At 38.4% G+C, this 22,711-nt stretch overlaps 2 protein-coding genes across 5 annotated transcripts; both read left to right on the plus strand.

Annotated features, from left to right (window-relative positions):
* Positions 1-2,733: 2,733 nt before the first annotated feature.
* Positions 2,734-13,683, plus strand: zmp:0000000662 (RING finger protein 145). 3 transcript variants are annotated; one of them, XM_067479747.1, is made up of 11 exons: positions 2,734-2,923; positions 4,199-4,475; positions 4,937-5,045; positions 5,699-5,790; positions 7,554-7,795; positions 8,232-8,410; positions 8,513-8,653; positions 9,419-9,601; positions 9,731-9,878; positions 10,167-10,523; positions 12,233-13,683. In XM_067479747.1, the coding sequence occupies exons 2-11, from the start codon at positions 4,307-4,309 to the stop codon at positions 12,920-12,922; spliced, it is 2,310 nt and encodes a 769-aa protein (XP_067335848.1). In that variant the 5' UTR covers positions 2,734-2,923; positions 4,199-4,306; the 3' UTR covers positions 12,923-13,683. The 3 variants fall into 3 exon arrangements, with proteins under 3 accessions (XP_067335848.1, XP_067335847.1, XP_067335849.1); XM_067479746.1 differs by lacking the exon at positions 2,734-2,923 and adding an exon at positions 3,683-3,988; XM_067479748.1 differs by lacking the exons at positions 2,734-2,923; positions 8,513-8,653 and adding an exon at positions 3,683-3,988.
* A 1,079-nt stretch (positions 13,684-14,762) lies between these two features.
* LOC137101377 (ubiquitin-conjugating enzyme E2 D2-like) lies at positions 14,763-22,097 on the plus strand. Of its 2 annotated transcripts, XM_067479763.1 has the most exons (8): positions 14,763-15,187; positions 16,267-16,330; positions 17,151-17,182; positions 17,381-17,458; positions 17,865-17,970; positions 18,192-18,285; positions 18,436-18,485; positions 21,078-22,097. In XM_067479763.1, the coding sequence occupies exons 1-7, from the start codon at positions 15,164-15,166 to the stop codon at positions 18,482-18,484; spliced, it is 447 nt and encodes a 148-aa protein (XP_067335864.1). In that variant the 5' UTR covers positions 14,763-15,163; the 3' UTR covers position 18,485; positions 21,078-22,097. The 2 variants fall into 2 exon arrangements, with proteins under 2 accessions (XP_067335864.1, XP_067335865.1); XM_067479764.1 differs by lacking the exon at positions 18,436-18,485 and having other exon boundaries at positions 14,766-15,187.
* The last annotated feature ends 614 nt before the right edge of the window (positions 22,098-22,711 follow it).

Below are 22,711 nucleotides of genomic sequence, written 5' to 3' on the forward strand. Positions count from 1 at the left end.
CTGTTGTCTAACCACAAAAAAATAAAAGCACATACAGGGTTTCTGCAGGGGACATAATTATTACATATGACAAATAGACAAGAAAACAATTTGCACCCAGACTAACAACTGTGTCCCACTAACACTGTAAATGCAGGTGTGACTGCAGACTTATAAACCCACAGTCGTGGTCTTTTCCTTACTTAAAGTGAATAAAAAGCCCATTTCAAGAAGAGTTGGGACAAGTTTATCTGACAAAAGCACAAAGAAAAGATTTTGACCAACTTAAATGCATTTCGTAAATATACTGTAAGCTGATCTAGAGATTGATGCCTGCAACTCTCAAAAGGGTTTTGTAGGAGATTGGAATGAATCTTTGTGTTGAACAAAGAAAAACATCAGGTGCATCCTGTCACTTATGTGTGAGGAAACTGTGGTTTTATCACTTTAATTGACACTTTCATGCAGGACTCAGACTACTGAGAGTGCGCACACTGCTTTTAACATGTTAATAAGTGTCTCCTGTTTAAAACTCCAAGTTTGGATCCTGGAAGTGAAGGCAAACAACCAAAAAGAGCCAGCGTCCTCAAAACGCAGAATAGTTAATAGTGTCTTATTAAATTCTGGTCATGGACTGAATTTATCCACAGAGTTGTTCCTAAACAACAGTTTATCACCCTTTTCCATGGAAATGCACTTCCAAGCTCTTCTCCGAAGCTTGCAATGAATCATAGTTGCACATTTCACAGTTTTCTGCTGCTCTGGTAATGTTTCTTTTTGTAACTCGGCCAGAATGATCTTCAGCCTCCTCCCAAATAATTACTTTTTGACCTCTGCCGGTAACAAAGCTCCGATGAAAAATCCTGAAACAGGCAAAACAGCTGGGACATTGTTAACCATTTGTACAACAATATACAAACCAGATTTCCTCAGTGAGTCTTTAATGGTGAATGTTTGTGGGATTCATTAGAAAAGAGGAGATTTATTAAGGCATTAAAGACAGATGATGTGTGAGTAAAGATGCAGATTATTGCTCATATGACAAACATACAACAGGAAGCACATCATGTCCTGCTTGTCGACATTCATCCAAACCCCATATTTTTTTAATGTTAGCACATTGTGACATCTGTGTTGTTGTAGTATCTGAACTGTGTCAGCTTTACACTCTGGTAAATTTTATTGTGTTGCAATAAAAGGCGACACTTAAAACAAGGAGTCCCTCTCTAAGCTGGATGGGACTGAACGGGTTTTTATGCATTTGTGCACAATCAGTCTATGAGTGTGTCTTTGTGTGTGTTTGTGTTTCCAGGTTCCATGAGTCTCTCAGAGAGCATTTTCATGATCCATAAAATTAACACTTTAATTGCTGTTTGAATCTGGGTGAGTTTGTCCTCGTAAAAAGAGAGAAAGAGAAATGTTGTATTTGTTTTTGGCAACATTTAACAAACCACAAATTCGCACAGAAAAGAAAAAAAAGAGAGCAACTGAAACATAAAACAACAGAAAACTTTCCAGACAAGAGCAAAACCACATTTCTTTAGTTTCAATCCTGTAGTTTGGGTCCATCCACCACTGGTTGTTTCATTTTTGTTGGTGTGAGGGAGTGTGTCAAATACCAGTATGTATGTCTTAAGGTTTCCAGGTCGAGAAAGAACGTCAGTTTAACCAAAGATTAGCTGTCTCTGCTGGGAGATAGCCCACATGTGGCTCTTAATCATTCAACAACGACTGATTCTTTCTTCTAAAAGTACAACTGGTAGAAAAAATAAAGTCTTTAAATACCTCAATCACGTCTAGTTGCCAACAAGCAGCACTTTTGCAAATACACTGAATTTCGGAGACAAACTATCGCATAAATCGATGGAGACAGACAGCAGGTAATTTGGAGTCACTGGTTGACCTAAATGCATAGGGAGAATATGCAAAGATGCTGCAGTGTAATGAAGTGTTAAAAGGTAATGCATTACATTACCATCAATGTTTGAATTACAGAGTATGACGTTAGGTAAACATTCAATAATTCACATTCTTTTTTTTTTTTGTCTTTTCAGCTTATCCCGTGAGCTCAGGGTCACCACAGCAGATCATTGTCCACATGGTGAATTGGCACAGTTTTAACACCCTCCTAAATTCCTACCTGGCTTGGACTGGCACTTGTGCCTTGTCTTGTGCCCAGAGACACTTTGAGAGCCGGGACCGGGGATCGAACCACTGACACCGTGGATGACTGCCTTACCACCTGAGCTGCAGCCGCCCCCCAATGAATCACATTCGATCACTGTAAATCCATGGATCATGCTGGTTCATTTACATCTGACAAACATATGTGTGACTATGTTAGTGTGATATTATGTGAAAAATGTGGCCTGAGTGAAATGCATTAATTAGTCTTATCTCATTAATACATCACAATTTATTATATTTTGTATCATGAAACCTGAGTCTCAATGTAGTACACCCAGTACATATTTCTAGAGATTAAGAGTTGGAAAAGTAGCGTGTTGACTTCTGAGGATGATTTCCTCTGAGTAAAATAAGCTACATGGCATGAGACGTAGCTTCCTTCCTATCTACAGAAAAAGTAGAGCGAGCCAGGCGACATCTCACCCACACAACCCACGAAATGTACTTTCTTTATATTAGTCACTGCAGTCGCAGTTGCACTCTGCAGATAAATGACATGCTCCTAAATAACCCATCGTGAGAAAAAACTCACTTACTCTGTTTGGAACGGCAGGGCGATATTCTGTTTGAGTGCTTTGGTGAAAAACAAATCCTTGTCGAGAGCTTTGGCGACTGAAAACAATTTAATGCCAGATATGTTAAACATTTCTTTAAACTTGTGAATGGTGCAAAATGATGAATGTATAGCAAGCTGACAAGGATCTGTTTAGTAGTGCAATTTGTATTAATATAAGTGGTAGTAGTAGTAGCAGTGCTGGTAAGTCCCCACCTACATTTACTCAAGTACTGTGCTTACACAGTTTTGAGGTACTTTACTGCAATATTTCCATTTTATGTTAGTTTAACTTTGAGTGCACTAATTAAGAGGACAGTGTTGTACTCTCTGCTCCACTAAATTTATTTGACAACCATTGTTAGTAGTTACTGCACATTAAGTGGTTAAAATTTGTTCCACCTTTATTAGCTGCTGTTTTTGTTTTTGTTGCAAGTAGAAGTTGTTTGGGCCCTTTTTAATGAATTACTTTACCAATTTTTTATAAATTATAATTATTTATAAAATGTTTATAGTTTTACTGCACCCAATATTTTTTGGATTTCTGCAGAAATGTTGTTTGTAAGGCACATTTGGAACAAATCTGGACTTGGTTTGAAAAAAAATATGAAAATAACTCATTCAGACTGATTCCCAGAAATTGTTTTCTAGTGGAGTTGTGCACTTAATCAGATTTTGTTTATTAATTGTGCTTAAACTTGAGAAAAGAAGTTGAAGTGCTACTTCGAATTGCAGTGGAGTATTTTTTTAAGGAAAGCTGAATACTGAGCTTGTATAGTTTTGCTGAGCTCAGTCGTAGTAATAGTTAATAGAACTTTTTAGAGAAGTACTTGAGTCTTGGGCTTGTATGGTTCTGCTAAGCTGAGCAGTGGTAGTAGGTATTTTTCTGGTGACGGTGGTGATAGTAGTATTAGTAGTAATATTAGCAGGCTACGTCAGTTTTATTTTGAAATGTGTAATACCCGAGTGTGATTGGCTGATGACGTAATGACGCGAGGATCGGAAGTGGCCACGCAAGCATATGGAATCATAACATTGCATTTTGAAGTATATTTACCTCCCTGATAATATTTATTTTTCGGCGATTCCATTTCGCTTTTTCTATGACGAATATTTCTAGCTATTTATGACAAGCGGAGGTTACAGAAAAACCGGATGATTTTGCGTGCGGGGCTGGGAAAACATGTTGCTGGCGTGTGAGAAAGCTAACCCCCAGCAGTATGTAGCTAGCAAACGGCTGCTCGCCTGTGGTGTCTGTCAGTGCGCAAAGTAAGCGAAACCTTGTCGCTTTATGGAGACTAGCTACTTAAAATGTTTGTAATCGTGATTCTGTAATTCACAGTCTAAGTCCTAAGCCATTGCATCGTTAGTTAATGGTAAACGTTACTAATTAACGCGCTATTCGCCGCTAAATAACGGCCTGAGTGCTGAAAACGATGCCTCTGAGAAGTCCAACTTCGGTGTATGTGTCTGTTTCAGATGACAAAATGGAGGTGAAACAGCTGCCAAGCTGAGTTCTGCACACCTAGGTAACAGCATGTGACACACAAGCTCCCTGCTCCCCAAGGAAATTGGTTGCAATCAAAGATGCCTCGTCTGGAAGAGCTGGCCAACGTTGCCCTCAGGGTGCCAAGCATACTGGTGCTGGACCTGCTGTATAAATGTGACATTGAAGGTTTAACGGAGCATCTAAAGGCCAAAAATGAGGACATGCTCTTCAAATACAAATATGTCATCTGGAACATGTACTACCTTGGTAAGTGTGTACATAATCTAATAAGATAAGACTATGAGCAGCGCAAAAAAGCTGTGCAAAAAGGTAGAAGCCAAGTGCAGAACAGAAAAAAATGGGAAAAGATGGATCAGGCAAGATCTGAAGTGTCCTTTTGTCTCTGAGTGGAGGGCTTGTGTGTTAGGATTTGACTGATTTACACTAACTGTCTTTCCTGCGCTGTGACGTTAGACTTTTGGCTATATTTTGGTCTTAATTTCTAATGCTGTGTCCTGATTATGAACTGTAATTTCCCCTTGGATTAAACGATGCTTGGTACAACAAAATAAATAACAGAGCACGGTGAATATTTTATTGCCCATCGCCCCTTGTTAAAGCAAAGTCAACAATCTGGTTGGGTGCGAATCTGCGTTTCAGTGACAATGTAAACTCTTGCATGTCCATTAAAACCTAAAAACATACGGGTGTTCTTCTTTACCTTCCAGGTCATCTGATAAATGTGGTGGTGTTGGTGTTGCCGTTGAGACATATTGTGACGCTCTACCTCCATATACTTGCCGCACTTCTCCTGTACATGGGGCATCAGATTTCCAAGTGAGATGCTGTACCTCTACTACTACTACTACACTTAGCAGTTTTTACTCCTGACATAGCTTCGCAGCAGTCACATTGTTCCTGTATTAGTACTAGTATTTAATGTAAAGAGCCTGTATCCATTGTTTACAGCAACAGCTAGCATAAGAAGGAGTACTGGTGTCTTTAAATGCTTCAGGCTCGTTGCCATAAAAACTTAATAACTCGAATATTTGAACAGAAATAAATTAATAGCAAATAAATAAGAATAATACATAAATAAATTCATTATTTTTCAAAGCAAAAACATGATTCGTCTGTGAAGTGTAAACTTTTTCTTGTAGTGCTACCTCAGAATTTATTTAAAATTTTGCGTTATGTCTTATCTCAGATCTTTTAGTATCTCCTTTTTTGTTGCTGTTAATTTGTTTATTGATTTCTTTACATTTTAATAATTTTTTGTAATTAATTAGCTTCACATTGAATGAGGTTTGTTCCTGCATGCACCCCATACAGATAATATAGTCATAATGTGATTCCGTGACTGCAAAAAAGCAAACTAATATTCACATGACTATGGCTCAGGCAGTTCAGTGTTGTGTTCAATCTTCTAGTGGCACATGTCTGCTAAAACAAGCAGCGTAATATGTGTATTTTAATGTGTATATTTACAGGGATTATGTTCGTGAGGAGTTGCAGTTTGGTTATGAAGGAGCAGTGTACCTGGATTCTCTGTCCTTCAACAGATTTGTCTCTGCAATGACCAGTGAGTCCTGAAACGAAGCTTCAATATAAATCAGCCCCTCTAAGATTTGGCTGCCTAAATTCAAATTTCTCTTTCTGCCTAAAATCCCTGGTTGTGTGGCATTTCTCCTAACAAATGTGATGCAAGGTTTTTGTGAATTTGGTGAAAATTAGAAAACAGTGATTTTCTTAAAGTATAGTTTGAAAAAAAATTAACCAACTTATTCCAGTAAGAAAAAGCCTCACAGATGTAAGTGTCCTCAGCGGCACAGTTTGTCATGCAAACAGGTAAATTATGTTACACGTACCACTAACCATCTCCATCTCACTTACTCACCGTAATTATTTTAGCACTTGCAACAGATCTGAAACCAACAACCTCTGTCACAGTGTTTTTTCTTGTCGGTTTTTTCCTGTGCATTTCAGCCATTGTGCAGGTGTGTTTTGAGCTAGAAAATTGTCTCTTTTGTTTGAGTTTGCTTTCTTAAAGTAAATCCACACAAGAAGAGGAGAAGATAGGATTTCCCGGATATCGTATATAATTGGCAGGCGTCATCGAGCTAGAATATTAATTAAAATGCAGGTGACTGGTGGAATTTCCAGGAGAGCTGCAGTTCTGCAAATTTTACCGCTAAAGACTGCAGGGCAATTCCCAGATGTTCTCCATTAAAACAAGGATGAGCATTTTTGCACTACATATAACGTGAGGTGAAAGTAAAGCTTTTAAATGTATCATGCGCAAATAGCTGTAACTGTACTGTGCAAAAAATTAGACATTTAGTAATTGAACATTTTTTAAAGTAAAGATTTTTTTTATTTGTTAACTTCAATAAAAGGGGAAGTGAACTAATAATAAAAAAAAAAAACCCTAGATCAAATTGATAATATTTTTCCACCCGTTGCCTTTAAATATTACCTTGGCACACAACATCTCTGAAAACATATCACGGTTCTTAGTAGCTTTGTTTACAAGTAACCTGGTTACAGTCTCATGTGGGCTTACGTTCTTAAATGTCATGTAAACAAGAAAGTTGGATTCCATAATCAACGTGTGGGCTTAGAGCTGATTTCCCCTGGTAGATTTCTCCTTCAGAATGCAGATTTCTCTGCCATTGATGTGCTTTACTGATCTTCTAATCTAATTCAGAAAGCAGATGAGAAAAGTAGTGGAATGACACACATTGCAGGGCCGTTTTGCTTTTTGGCCTTTCGGCTTTTCCCGAGTTCAGGGTTGCAACAGCGCATGTTGATTTGGCACAGTTTTTTAAAAAGGCAGGCGGCCACTCTACCAACTGAGCCACCGCAGCCCCACACACATTGCAGGGCAGTGTCCCCTCATATTTAAAATAAGTCCACCCAAATGTCTGACTAAGTCGGTTTCCACTGCACGGTTGTCAAACGTTGTTAACCTGCTCCCACGTGCACATACGGCATATAGAAACATTGACAGTAACCAGGTTCATGCATGCACACTCGATTTTTTGCAGGTCTTTTGTCTCTTCAGTTCATTTTAGACTGACTCCTAATGTTGATCAGCAGCGGGGTCATAGCAGACCATCTGCTGCAGGAATTGGGGACCGATCAAATCCCTCGTTGTTGAGATTGTGTAATGGATAAGAATCCAAACATCTTGCATACTTCTATGTTACTTAGATTAAAAACCCAACAAATGCTGAGAACCACTAAAGTGCCCCAGTACTTTCAGTTTACTACTTTGTTTTCCCTCTACTTCAAATACAAATGAAAGTTTTCAACAGCTGTGTGGTAATTGTATTTTCTGCTCAGGTCAGATCATTCTTAGCACGCTCTGTGCCTTCCTGATGAAGACCAGAAAGGTGTGGTTGTTCTCAGCTCACATGCTCCCACTGCTGACTCGACTTTGCGCTGCTCCTCACGCCATGCTGCTAACCGTCAACACTTTCTCCATGGGGCTGACTGGAGCGGGGATTACGCTTTTCATCCTCTCCAATCTCTTTGTGCCGTATCGTCTTGCCCGGGCTGCCTATTCAGAGCTGCTGCAGCTAGAGGTACTCTTATTCTTTTGAACATAGTAAAACATTCCCACAATTTCCTGTTTGAAGAGGTCATAAGCAGTGTTTTTTTTTAAACCACTTTATCTATAAATATTAAGATATTTCGACTGTTTTAGTGCTCTATTGTTAATTACATTTTTCATTTTATAATTACCATAAACTAGTATTTACCTGCACTGCAGATACACTGTACCAGGAGTTTAAGTGAAGGCATCATTGTGTCATTAAACACAACTTGAATCGCACATTTGTTTATTTTCTGTTATTTCCATTTTTATTTTACCACCCAGAAATGCTTTTCTCTTTATGTTTTTACAAGACTTTTATTTGTTTTTGGAGGAACATGGCCCACAATTTCTGTTACACGGCGTAAAAAACATGCTTCACGCTCAACAAGTCTCTTATCGGTCATGTTGTATTTGTCCCTCAGGTGATCGAGCTGTACAGACTTCTGGCTGTGGGAATCTCTCTGTGGAACCAGTTTGCTGTTCCAGTGCTCTTCAGTGTCTTCTGGTTTGTTCTGTTCCTTGTCCAGCTGTGCTCGGACACCATGTCGGGAAACGCAGCGTCAGCAGCCCATCAGGGAATCATGTTCTTCCTGCTCACGAGGTTTGTTGTAATTCTACATGTTCTTCCTTTGTGCAAGTTTGTTCCCGACAATATTAACACTTCATTTTGTGTTTCCTCTGTTTGAATTGTTGAACTCTGCAGTGTCTCTGAATGTTGTGCCACACCATACTCTCTTCTGGGTTTGACCTTTGTGGTGTCCTATCTTGCTCTTGGGCTGCTTAACCTTTGCAAGTTCTACCTGGGAGGTTATGCAGCGGTTCAGAATGAGAACGTCATGCACAGGTGAAATGTTCTCTTCAGTCTTATACTACCAATTAACATTTTTTTCATCCACTTTCCACATTTTCAACTTTCAATAAAATGTTTTGGCTTATTGGAGACAATTTTGAAGCACAGCACTGAGATGTACATGATGGTGACCAGGCAAGAAGTAAAGAGAAGAGGTCCCGTGTTTGATTTATTTGGGTGGACTACTTAAAAAAAGTTGCATGAAACAAGTATCCAGTTTATGTGTTGCATATGTAATTATGCTTCGCAGTGTGGTCTGTCAGTGTAGACACAAACCTTTGGGCTACACACAGAATTACGCACATGCACCGTGTGGAGACAAATCCAGAAAGCGTGAATCAATGCTCATGAGAAATCTAGATTTAGCTGATAATTCTCTCTTTTTAGTTCTTACTTTGTCTTTACTTTGTCTTTAATGAATTATTACCTTTTTGTTTGTTGCCTTGTAGGATCTTTTACTCCGTTTGACTTCAAGTGTAGGTTGTTTATGCGATTATTACATCTTTCTTTCTAATGCTAAGTGTCAAACTCACATAGTTGCATGTGGTTTTTGAGCCTAAATTATTTTCATGAATCATCATTATTTGATTGGTTAATTGGTTCATTATTTGCTAAAAATATTTAGCGGTAAGTTTCACTCACAATTTCCAAAATTTTGATATTGCAATTGTTTCTTTCAAAAAGCAAGTTTTATATCACTAGTCAAAGAGAAGCTAGAGTTGCTCCCAACCTTATTTGTTTAATCATTCTTGTCCTCAGAGGAGTGACTGAGGGCGTCACTCTGCTCCTGCTCGCTCTGCAGACGGGTCTGTTAGATATGCAGGCTCTGCAGCGCACCTTCCTCCTCAGCATCATCCTCTTCATTGTGGTGACTTCAACCCTGCAATCCATGATTGAAATTACAGATCCAATCATTTTAGCCCTGGGCGCATCACGTAACAGGTGGCTGTAGAAACTTTACTTGGTGGCATGCAAGTGAATTTTGTAGAGTTAAAAAGTATCATGTGTTTTCAGAGATTTTCTTCAGGACTTTGCATTATTCCATTATCATCAGTTTTTTCTTGTCTTCAGGAGCCTCTGGAAACATTTCCGTGGCCTCAGCATGTGTCTGCTCCTGTTGGTTTTCCCTGTATTTATGGCTTATAAAATCTCCCAGTTCTTCCACATGGACTTCTGGCTCCTTATACTGGTTTCTAGTTGCATGCTGACTTCCCTCCAGGTAGGTGACTTTACATCTCTGTGTGGATTGTTCGTTGCAAAATGTGTGTAAAAAAAATGTAGTGACTGAGTAATAATATACGCACTGTGCGTATTAAAAAATTGGTAAAATATTAATTGTTCAGAAATTAAAATACACAGTCAGGTTATTTAGAAGCTTTATACTGTAAATCACTGACTTTAAAAATTAGACGTTAATTTAAAACAATTGAGAATTATTTATTATTTATTAATGTGAACTGCTATCATTTCCTCTTTCCTGCTGAACCAATGAAGTTATTTTTCCCAGGTAACTGGCACGATGCTGATCTACTCCCTCTTCATGGTGGAGCTGTTTCGCAGTGACCCGATTGAGAGCCTGGATGATGTCATCTACTGGGTGAATGCCGTTAGTAGAGTGCTAGAGTTTGTAGTGGCGCTTTGTGTGGTGGCTTACGGCACCTGGGAATCACTGTTTGGGGAATGGAGCTGGATGGGAGCCTCTGTCATTATCATCCACTCTTACTTCAACGTTTGGCTCAGAGCGCAGTCTGGGTGGAGGAGCTTCCTTCTCAGACAGGAAGCGGCTAAGAAGATCAACTCCCTCCCCAGAGCCACAGCTCAGCAGCTGCAGCAGCACAACGACGTCTGCTCCATCTGTTTCCAGGTCAGTCACGCAGGCAGGAGTGAGTTGACAGAGTTTTCTGGAGAAGTTAAAGTTTAGTTTAAAGAACATTTGAACACACAAACCTGAACGCAGGCTTGTACTTTAATGTGGTTGACAAAAAATGTCTGACAAACAAATCCGGAATCCAATTTTCCTCACTGTCTCTTAGAATTTTAAATGTCAACCCTTTCTATTAGCGATAACAACCTTTCCTTTATGACTCTGTTCTGACCTGATTGGATTTAAAGGTCTCTTTGGTTAATATTATTGCTTGTTCGTATTAATGCTTTAATGAAATGGACACGTTCTAACCAACTCTGCAGGTTTGTCTGATCTTGTCCCACCATTCTTTGAAATAGGAAAGCAAAAATATGAAAACATTGGTGGCTTTTTGTGAAGTTTTTTCGCAGTGTTTTGTGTAATCACAGAGATTTAATGTATGATAAACACAGACTGACAACTAAATTAGGATTGACATTCACTGTGACATCTTCAGATGTTTACCCAGACAACAGACGAGGTTTTCTGTTTCTGTTGGAGAGATGTGGCTGAAAGGACTCACAGTCTGCCTCCACACTTACAGTGCTGGGTTATTTGTGCTGTTGCTAGAATATTTGACTCAGTAGTTTCTAAATCAAGGTCTTCCCATGTGTGGGTCACGTCAATTTTATTGCCATGATAACCTTTTATTTATAAATATAAATATTTGCTCTTTTTCCTAACAGATTGCTTGTAATACAAGTATAAAGGGTTTAGTTGAAGTGGTCACAAAAGGTAGCGACAGGAAGTGCTGGTGTCACAAGTAAACAGTGCTTTGTTTGAGTAATACCTTCACTTATGTTAGGTTAATGTAGTTTAGGAAGATTATTGTTCCATGCTGTGGAAAAGGACTAAAACAAATAAAAATTGAAGAGAAATTTTTAATTCAGTTTATTTAACATGGGTCACGTTGGGACACACTGCTGTTAATATCATTCACTGTGTGGAAAACAATCCAGAATATTGTCACACACTTACATAAACACTTGGGTGTAGAGTTAAAAATATAGTGACACTTGATATTTCACAGTATCTGCCAGCTCTGCATACACATCGCAGACACATTCACTCTTGCATATATATAATACTTTACACTGTGTGCGCTTTAAAGCATGTTGTTCCTGATTTTCCAGTTCAGATCCACCTGTGTTTTTTCTGGTCAAGGACAAATCTTTGGCTGTCAGCCATTTGTTATTTTTCTTTTGCATTTAATATAGTCGTTTCCTGTCTCTGACAATAATGACTTGTATATATTTTCAAGGAGGCAAAAACAAAAGAATTAGATAAAATAAAAGTGACATTTTGTGACATTCTTGTTTAAAGTGCTTTAATGACCAAATGATTGTAATGAAGGTACAACATGCCCCAAAATAAACATTTAAAATGTTTATTTTAAAAAAAAAGACGATATAACATTCAGTTCACATAACAGTTCATTACAAAAACAGTGTTCTGAATGGAAAGAAGTAATATTGGTAAAATAAAAGCATGAAAGCACAACTTTATTATATAGTATAATATATAGTATAATATAGTATTGCTGCCTTACACAAAGCAGCTTAGTAGCTACACCACCTTGTACCTACTAAGTACATTTGACAGTGTGCAGCATTTTTCCTGATACCGGTTTACAAGTGTTGCTGTCAATTCAAACATGTCTTTCTTAACAGGAAATGAGCTCCGCTGTGATCACGTACTGTGGACATTTCTTCCATGGCAACTGCCTCCGTAAATGGCTGTATGTGCAGGAGACCTGCCCCATGTGTCACCAGACGGTCCGACCCTCTCAGCCAAGCCAGAGCCAGGCTTCTGGTGACCCTCTGGTAGCTCCACCTCAGAGGGAGACGGGGCCAGAACCGGCTTCACAGGATGGAGATCTAAACCTGGACTCCGACACACCGCGGGAAACGCAGATCGACGATGAGACCCCTGGTCTCACTGAGCAGCAGCAGGAGGAGGAGAGGAAAAGCTTTGGGAATGGAGACTGTGAGACGGGGGATAAAGACGTATTGGCTCAGGGTTTGTGTTTCAGCCCCAGTGGGGACTTTGTTGGATTTGTCGGCCCAGTGTCAAACTGCACTTCAGGGGATCTTTCTATTCCTCCTGATCTGCTGGGTAAATCTCATTCTAACATGCACAACCAAGGTGAGGAGAATGAAAAGGACTCACCCCTACCGTGGACTCCAAATATTGTGAATGAGAGCACGGTGAGCCAGGAAGACTTTGAGGAAACACAACTTGAAGACAGTGTCACTTCTTGTGCTAGATTGCCTCAGAATGGCGATGGTAGACATGATGGGTCACCTAAATCATGGAACAGTCTTAATTCACCAGAATCAAACAATGCTGAACACTGTTGATAAAAATCACGAGGTGATCTGTTGAGGCGTTAGGCTTGTTGAAAGTAAAACTTTTGTCAAGGGATGGAATGAAATCTCTGAGCTTAGACTGAATAGCAGATTTGCAAAGGTGTAAAGTTCATGGCACATGTTCAGACTTGGACAAGCTCAGAGAGGCTGAACCTGCTCCACAGATTTTCTAGCCGTCCTCGGATGCCACTTTCTCTAGCACAAGCACAGAAAAACGTGACTGTCTGCCCTGCATCAGTGCCTTGAAGGGTTTAATAGGTTGATTCTTCATAAAGAAGTATAAAGCACGTTTGCCTTCTTTCTGTGACCTAAGAGAAACAAAAAGGTATATGTAGCCAGACACCTAAATGAATGGTCCTCTGTTTAGCTAATAACATCTGGATTGAATATAGAAAGTGAAGTGTATAATGTTAAAAAAAAGATAATTAAAAGATGGTGTGTAACTATCAGGCAATTAACTTGCATCAATATTTACCAAATTCTGGTAGGTTTCAAGTAAAATTGATTACTTAGAAGAATTAAATGGCATTTTCATTTCATTTTTTCCAGCCTCCTACAGAGCATTTTCATGCAAACAATGTGGAAATAAGAAAAGCTTAAACAGTTGTAATTGTTTTTCATGAATCAGCCTTTTTTTAATGGCAGAGTCTCTGTCTCCCAGTGTTAAATTACAGCTGTGAACTATTTTTCACTCCAGTCTCTGTTAATAAAATCGTGATTGGTGCACAGTGCGACTGGCATTCAGTGTTCGATTTAAAAAAGTCTAAATGGGTTTATTTTTTATGCGAAAAGGAAATCATTCAAAGTTTGATATATTAATGATTAATACATAAATAGTCATGATACAACATATTTGTGAAAATAAGAACTATTAGATCACATTTTAGCGATCCACGTGGGGGAAATTTAGATTTTAGGATTGCTGAAAAATAAAGTGATAAACTTATCACTAAAGCAGTGGTGGAAAGTAATCAAGTACAGCTTAAGTACATCTTTTAGTGCTTGTACTTAATATTGCTATTTAATGCTACCCACAACAGTTTTGAGGTAAATACTGTACTTTTTACTAAGCTTCATTTATTTGAAAACTACAGTTATTCTGCAGTTGTGGATTCGTAATACCACATATAATGAACTAATAAATTATGATTTGTTATTATGTTTTAAACCACCTGGCATGACAAATTGGGTTACAATTAGCTCCTGTGGTTTTTTTATTGAACTAGTTTTATAACACATATCTTTGGTCCTTATTTTGAAATATTACTGAAAAACTTACTATTTTATTCTTTTTAAAAAGTTTCATTTTACTGATGAGTAGCCCACAACGTTTGCTTTTTTTCTCCTCAGAAATCAAAGTATTAAAGTTGTTTTCGTCACATTTTAAGTTTCTGCCGAATGTGGAATTTATGAGACACATGTAGAACAAATCGTCACAAGATTTGTACATTTATGTTATCATCGAAACAAGTGTTTAAAGTGTGTTTAGTGTTTAAAATACTTTTTTTTTTAAATCAGTGGTTCATCAGATTGACGTCCAAACTAATATTTAATGAGGTAGTTTTATATTTGTAAAACTGAAAGCACTGTGTTTCAACCAATTTTAGGTGTAGGGTTAAAAAAAAGGGAGGGGGGGTATTTGAGTTTGCTGTGGCCACAAGTTGTAACATCTTCGTTTTTCCAGGACATTTAAAAAACGTGCCAATTTAATTTAGGTCCTTTAATTAAATGCTGACACGTCCTAAATGTTTTCTGCAGGCTTGTGACCAATCTGCCATCACGTCCGCCCCGTCAATCAGAATCTGCACCGCCTCCATCATTATACCTCAAATACATGCAGGCAGCCGCTAGTTGGCTAAAGACATCAACCGACAACCTAAGGCGGAGCAGTTTTGTCGTCCGGAATACTTCACCTGGCACACGCACTTAATATTCAACGTTAACCGGGATACAAGTGATCGAAAAGAAGAAATTAGGGGGAACGTGAGAGTCGTAGACGGGTAGTGTGTGGCGCCTGTGGCTCGGATAAGATCGCCTGCTAGGTTTGTTACGTAGTCTAAGCTCGCTAGCTTGTTAGCTACGCTAGCTCGAGAAGAAAGGCCGTCGAGTTGACACAGCGTCACATCTTTAACAGGTGGCGAATTTTCCTGGCATATCACGGTTGCCCTTCACCGCTTGGATCGAAAAAAACCCCGACACCATTCACATTAAGAAGCGGAACATCGAGAGAGGATGGCCCTAAAAAGGATTCACAAGGTACGACGGCTAACATCGCTAATGCTAGTTAGCTAACTATATTCACGTTAGCTCACCGCGCTAGCCTGCCAGAATGTTGCTCGCGTTTTACTTACTACATCCTGTAAAAAAAAAAAACAGCCGTGAAACGAAAAAGGGAATTTATGTTTTTTTTCGCTCTTCACAGTCATATTCTGAGATGAAGGTTGAGCGAGCTTCCGTTTTCTTCCCTCATTGGACCCGGCACCGGCCAGCTACATTGGCTAACACCAAGCTAGCAGTTTCAGTTACAGCTTTAGTGTGTTGAAGTGGATTCTCGGCGAGTGAGGCCGCACAAATTGCCCAACACTTCATATCTTTATATAGACGCTCGTGTTTTTTTTTTCCCTATTGTAATCTGGCTCTATTGCTAATACTTTATCAAAGCTCCACATTGATGTCATCTTGGCTGACCCTCTAAACGTTTTATAACCGTGGTGGTTAACGCAACCCCATGACTCATGTCATGCATCGAATCTGTTTGTAGTCTGAGCTGTGTTCATGATACATTTCCTTGGTATGTGAACATATTTGTTCCGAGAGTTTGCACATCACAGGGCGTGTAATCTGGGACTTTAATGGAGGGACTTGGCAACAGTAGTATAAAGTACAGTAACAAGTGTTCACCCCGTGGCTTTATTTCTTTACCCTGCAATTTACTAGAATCGGATTTCAAGGAAATCTGTAAACGTATGGCGTGTGTGGACCAGGGTGGGGTAGTAGCCTCCACTTTAGAGTAATGAAGTAGTTGATGTCCCAGAAATAAGAGGCTCTGATGTTTGTATGTTTATAAGGTATATGCTTGAGTCTCTTCTTAGTAAGTGTGCTGAATGATAACAAGTTGGCCCCTCCTGTGGCCCCCTGAGCGGTTGTAGAGTTGAATTGAGATGAATGGCAGGAGATAAGACCAGTAGGACTGGTGGTGTGAGCTAAATGAAGTGTCTCTCAAAGCATCTTTCTTGTTTAGCACATCGATTTTTAGTTCAGATCACCTCATTGTTTTGTCTCTGCAGATTACTCCAGGCTAATTGGTTATTGTTCTAAACCTCTTTTCACTACAGGAGCTCAATGACCTGGCACGTGATCCTCCAGCCCAGTGCTCAGCCGGCCCAGTGGGTGATGACAGTAAGTGTCCCGGTATTTGTCACAGGTTTTTGGATATGCGACAGATCCAAAACCTTTATCTGGCAACATTTCTCAAGCAGAAGTGCTGTCACGTGCCAGCTCTGCAAATGTGAGAATTTAATTGCTTTCCTAAACACTTTTTGAGAGAGAAACTAAATTGAGGATTACTGGGTTAGTACAACAGCACCTTAAACTTTAAAGCATTTGAAAATTAATAATTTCATGTACTCTTCTCTCTGGCTGTCCATATGCTTTATACAGGGTGTGATGGCTTGAAATGTTTAACTTTGTGTGATCAACAGTCCAAAATACAACGCGTGCTGTCATGTATAGTAAAGAAAAACCTCAATCGATTACATTTGATATACAGAACAGCAAATATTTCGCCGAGCAATTACTCAAATGGATGACGTAAATACTTGCTAAATTTTATTAAATGATTAGTTGAATAAGTAATTATCACTTTTCTGCCTCTCGAATAATGATTATCAATATGAAAGTTTTGCCATGAGATTAAGGCAGATGCTACATTGTAAAAGGGGGAGTGGTGTGAACATTGGTCAAACTGAACAGGCAAAACTTTTATAAATATTTTTATTGCATGTTTTAATTAAACCACAGGGGGCTTTTGGTCTAGGCTGAGAATTGGTCACTCTAAAACTGGGTGATACACAGTACAACAATCAGTGTTAAAATACATAACCAATATTACACAGAGGGAAATGGTTATACAGGGAAGCTGTAAAAACAATTTAGTTCCTGTCTGATTGCATACCTGTGACCTTTGCCTGTCTTCTAACATTTGCTTTCTGTATTGCAGTGTTTCATTGGCAAGCAACAATCATGGGACCTGTAAGTTGATACTTTATCACAACTTGTTTTCCCCTTTCTTATTTAAAGCAACATGCTGACATTTCTCTAGGATTGTCTTCTCACTGCTTCAGTGTAGTCAGATGTTAAAGTTAAACTTGATAATGGGGTTAGTTGTAGATGAGAGGGTTATGCGATTGTTTCTAATGTATGTAACTGAGTTTCTTTTCCGCTTCTCAGAGTGACAGTCCGTATCAAGGAGGGGTTTTCTTCTTGACTATTCATTTTCCAACAGACTATCCCTTCAAACCACCCAAGGTATGGCAGTGTGCTTTATTGCCCCTCATTTCTTACTGCTTTGAACACGTTGGGGTAACTAATAGTAGGGCCTGGGTGACATGGCCAAAAGAAGTCTTAATAATCTCTGTGTTTGCCATATTAAAGAAAGAAATCACCAGAAAGGCTGATTGGATGTTGTAAACACTTAAAGCAAACACTTCTTGTAAATTAAAATTGACCCAGCCTCGTGACGTCCTAATATTTTGTCAGCTTGACACTCGTCATGGCATCATACCCATCATTCCAGAAGTTGACACTTGGTGAGCTTTAAATGCTACAACCTCATGTCAAGGAATTTTGGTTGCATAAATGAACTAGTGTGTGTGTGTGTGTGTCTCAATCTTATCTGATATGTTCTCAATGTTGTTTTCTCTTCCCTCTCCAGGTTGCATTTACAACAAGAATTTACCACCCAAATATTAACAGTAACGGCAGTATCTGTCTGGATATTCTCAGATCACAGTGGTCTCCAGCACTTACTATTTCTAAAGGTAATGGATGGAAACTATGTGCTCTTGATGACCTTATCACTTGAAATCTGTAGATTGCCTTGTCCCCCCCCCCTTTTTTTTTAAATTAAAAATACTGTTATTTAGTCTTATTTTTTGTTTGCATTGGCTCTGTTGTAAATTGCATAGATGAGTCAATGTAAAGTTTTTATTGGTAGCTCAAATGTAAGATAACATTTCAGTGTCTATTGTGTTTCTTGTAGTTCTTCTCTCCATTTGCTCACTCCTATGTGACCCAAACCCTGATGACCCGCTAGTGCCAGAGATTGCACGAATCTACAAAACAGATAGTCAGAAGTAAGTATAAAGTCCTGTTCCGTGAACATTGTCTTCCAAAGGGAAAATAAATTCCCATAGAACATTTTTGTCAATGTTGTATAAGCCACAATGACTTTGGTGTAGCTGATTACACCTGAGTATAGACCTAACCTAATTTTAATCTGTCAGGTACAATAAACTAGCTCAGGAGTGGACGGTGAAGTATGCCATGCTTTAGAGTAAGGCCAAGAGGCAGTGCTGCATCGTGTCTAGTGTTATGGAATTGATTGGTTGGGATGCTCTGGGCTCACAGGCATAACCAGTGGCTTGGAATCCATTTTACGAAGCGTATGAATGATGTTTGACAAACTACTAATCTCTGGCTGTCTATATATGGAGCAACATGTCATTTCAGTTTGGGCTCGGCTTTTGACATGCACCTTGGTACCTTTTCAGATGGGGCTTGTAAATAAATAAGTTAACAGTGTTTCTGTTGATCGGTGCCCACAGCTAAAACGGTCTCCCGTTGTGGGTTCCCACTGTTACTGGCTGGAGAAATGAGATGCAGCATTAATTATAAAGTCAGGCTATGTTTTATGTAGCCTTAAGACATAGCTGGAAAACAGCAGCCTTCAAACACAGTAGTTTTGAAAAACAAAACAATGAAATTGTGGTTAGTCTTTTCATACTCTTAAGATGGCAACCTCTAGGTTAAATGCAGGGTATTTGGACTTTCATGTCAGAAGTACAACCACTGATACTTCATTCATAAGTAACTGTAGAAATGTGAATACTCTATACACTGATGTTGCTTTATATGGTGTTAACGATGTATAGCACACAAGGTCAAGTCTTAATATTGACATTTGCCAACACCTAAAGTATATACCCGTACTTAAAAGTAAAGGTATAGTTGGCCCAGGCGTGAGATTAACTTGATGGGTGATCCATTACTGGGTTTTCTGTGATGCATTTCACGCGCCAACAGTTGGCTGGCAAAAAGAACTGCAGCTATGGTGTCTGAAACCGAAACCTAGCAGACAAACAATATGGATAATTGGGAGAGTCGAGTTTCTTCTTGTTTGGAAGCACATTATGAATCCTCAGGTTCCAGGTTTCTTTCCCAGCATACAAACACCTGTTTTAGATGGCATGCAACCCTGCCATTGACATCTTACCTGTGACACATGTATGTCAAAGTAATTTTGTGTTCTGAAATCTTGGAACACATGTGGATGCAAATAAAATGCACCATAGCACAAAAGTGACGGATCAAAATAAATTATTCTAGAGCTTTAATTACTTTACGGCTGTAGGATATAATCGCAACCATCATTATGGCTGTAACTCATGTTCATTATGGAATTATCTAGACTATTTTCTTGAGCAATAATTTACTTTGTAAAGAATCAATTGTGTGTTTTGCCTTACTTTCAGTCTCCAAGACTTTTTGCCAATAGTATAAAAAGAACCAGTCTTTTAGAAGCTCTTGTTTTCTTTAAGATTAAACAAGAAAACGTAGTTGTTGTATCTGACTATAAATATACCGGCTTTTAATGGTGAATAAACTCAATACCTTAAAAGCTTGAGTTACCCGGTTAGAAGCAACTTGTCATCTTTGCATGTAACCATACCCACTAACTACAGCATGAAAAGGCCTGTTTTGGTGGGAAACATGGCCTTACCTTTCGTATTGTGGTGTAAAATCAATGCAGAGTTACAAAGAGATACTGCATTGTTTCAAATTAGAAACTTGTATGGGGTGTTGTATTCTTATGCACATACTGACTAATTTGGTTAGGATGCTACCTTGGCTTGCCCGGTCTATAAAATTGCGAGGCCTCATTCACCAATATCTTAAAGTTTTGTGTTTTAAGTGTCAAAGTTTCTCAGATTAATATTCTTGAAATACAGATTCAGATCTTTGCTGTAATATGGAAATGTGCACGCTCTAAAAATGCACAAAGTAAATTGGTGGTTAATTCTGAGCTATAAATAACTACACTATAAAAGTCAAATTGATTTGAAGTACTTCATTTTTAAACAACCATTTAATTGTTGTGGAACTTAGACAGCAAGTCTGCTGTCCTTGGAGTGTTCACGATACATGTTAGGGTGGTGGCTAAGCAGTAAAACATGACATTTTACAAATGTGTGGTGTTAATTTTAAAAATCCATAAAGATTTGTAATAATGAATTATTAAATATTTTGCATTTAAAATGTAGTGTTTATTGTAAATGTAAGTACCAATATGAGTAATAAGCTAAGCTTCTAGTATGTGGTGGACAGTAAAATTTTCTTGTCTACTGCACAGTTAAGCTAAGACACTAGGCAAATACTGCTGATCTAAATAATAGAGACGCACCTGAAGACTTCAGGTGCATGTCAAACACACAGTTTACACAAACACTTTCAAGCAGCTGTCAGATTTCCACTCTTGACAGTCTGGAAAAACATTCTGACTTGTTCTTCTGCCAAAGTAAAAGGTGGTGACCTGCATTTTATACAGTCAAACTTCTGCTGAAAAGAACAATCTGGTCCAGTACCAGACGTTTTCTGAATATGAGAATATCTAACCAGATATCTATATTAAATTCCTACATTTCAGCACGTGAATGTGCTTATGCACACTGTGAATGGCAGACTCCTCGTGAAAACTTTCCTAACAGTTGGTGAATGAGGCTAGTTCCCTTTGGTGCATGTGCTTCCATTCCTGACCAAACAGTACTGAGTTGTTTAAGAGCTTTTATGCCAGAAGAAGTTTGAACATTTGTGTAGCTTTGGGATTCGAGTAATTAAAGTTGTTTGTTTTTTTTTTTTGTCCTTGCAGATACACCAAAATGGCAAAAGAATGGACACAAAAATACGCAATGTGATGGCTTCATTTAGAAAGCGGCTGGGAAATGTCACTTGTTCAAACTTAAAATTCCAGGATTTTGTTTCTTTTTTTTATTTTTTTTGTTAATCAGCATTTTACCCCCCAAATCCTTTTTCCACCTTTGCGCTCATAAGAAGATAGTGTTTTCGCTTTAGGACATGTGCCAGTTTCTGTGAAGTTTTGGCTCCCTTTTTTTTTTTTTTAAATGGAGTTTTTAAAAACGATTGCCATTGTTCTGAACACCCGGCTTGAGCATGCACCAGTAAGTTGAAATTTTCAACCCCAAATTGGTGATGTTAGTCATATACTCTGCACACACTCAGTAGAATCTGATACGCCTGGGCTGATGCCGTTTCTGTTGTTTAACCGGCTGGGTCTTGTGGGGTAGATTTACTTCACCTGAGGCTGCTTTTCTCAGAGCATTTGTAGAAAAGCCATGGAAATTATGAATCTTACAGTAATGTCAGCATAGTATTAGACAGTGGTAAAATATGAAATTTGGGAAATGCCATGTCTGAAAATTTTGGGATTTGGGACTGGTGAGTGACTCCTGGACTGGTGTAATGTCAGTATGTTCTTCTGGTCGTAAATGTATGAATCTATTATCTAAGAAAAGAAGTGTATCTTATTCCACTATCAGTGTGTGTACAGAGAAGCACAGCAGTATATATCAATGTTAAGGAAACAAAATATAAAGTTCAATGTTGTATTTTATGCATGTTAATAAAGGTAGACTATTATATCTAATGTTTCTTCAAATTGAGTGAATTGTAAGGCTGAAAAAATTTGGATCCCCTCAACAGCTTTCTGTTTAATTTTGTTAGAAGCCAGTAGATGAGAAGTTAGTTTTATGCCCACTCAAACACTGTCTTCTTGTAGCCCTAAAATAATGATGCAAAGCTAATGGTTGATAATCAACTTGTGGCTCTGTTTCTTTTTAGTTTTCCCTTCAATAAAGTTACTTAAACCATATGACAAAACAATTGTGCCTTTTGTTCACTTGAAGTGTTTACAAAGGTTCTTTCTGCAGTGGATGATCAGTGGTAAGTAATGCGTGTTTGTGTTGAGAGGTTGTGAACAGCTGACCTGCAACATGACCCCTGTCTTAGTTTCATTAGGAGATTCCCTCCAATTATTTAATCAAGATACATTTTAATATGGATTTGTTAGATTGCAGGAGCTTTATATTTAGATTAGCATTCTTAAATAACTGACTTAAAATGTAGATCATTTATTGTCGCAACATTCAATGCTTCAGACATAGTGTAAACCGTTATTGTCTACTAACATTCATAACTCTAGAAGTACGCTATTGACAAAACATTTGATTTTAAACCAGGCAAACACTCGTCTATATACAAAATTTCAAACTGCAATGTAGTAATGTACATGGATTAGTTTTCTCTACATTGTAGCAACATCAGGTCCAACACAAATATAACTATTCCATAATGGTTTTGCTGAAATTACAGTGTTGAAATAAGTATTTGTACTATTCGAACTATAGCACATTTTGTCACATTACAGCCACAAACATTTTTTGGATTATATGTGCTGGTACAACACAATGTGGTACATAAATATGA

The sequence above is a fragment of the Channa argus genome, chromosome 16, assembly GCF_033026475.1.
Source record: "Channa argus isolate prfri chromosome 16, Channa argus male v1.0, whole genome shotgun sequence".
NCBI lineage: Eukaryota > Metazoa > Chordata > Actinopteri > Anabantiformes > Channidae > Channa > Channa argus.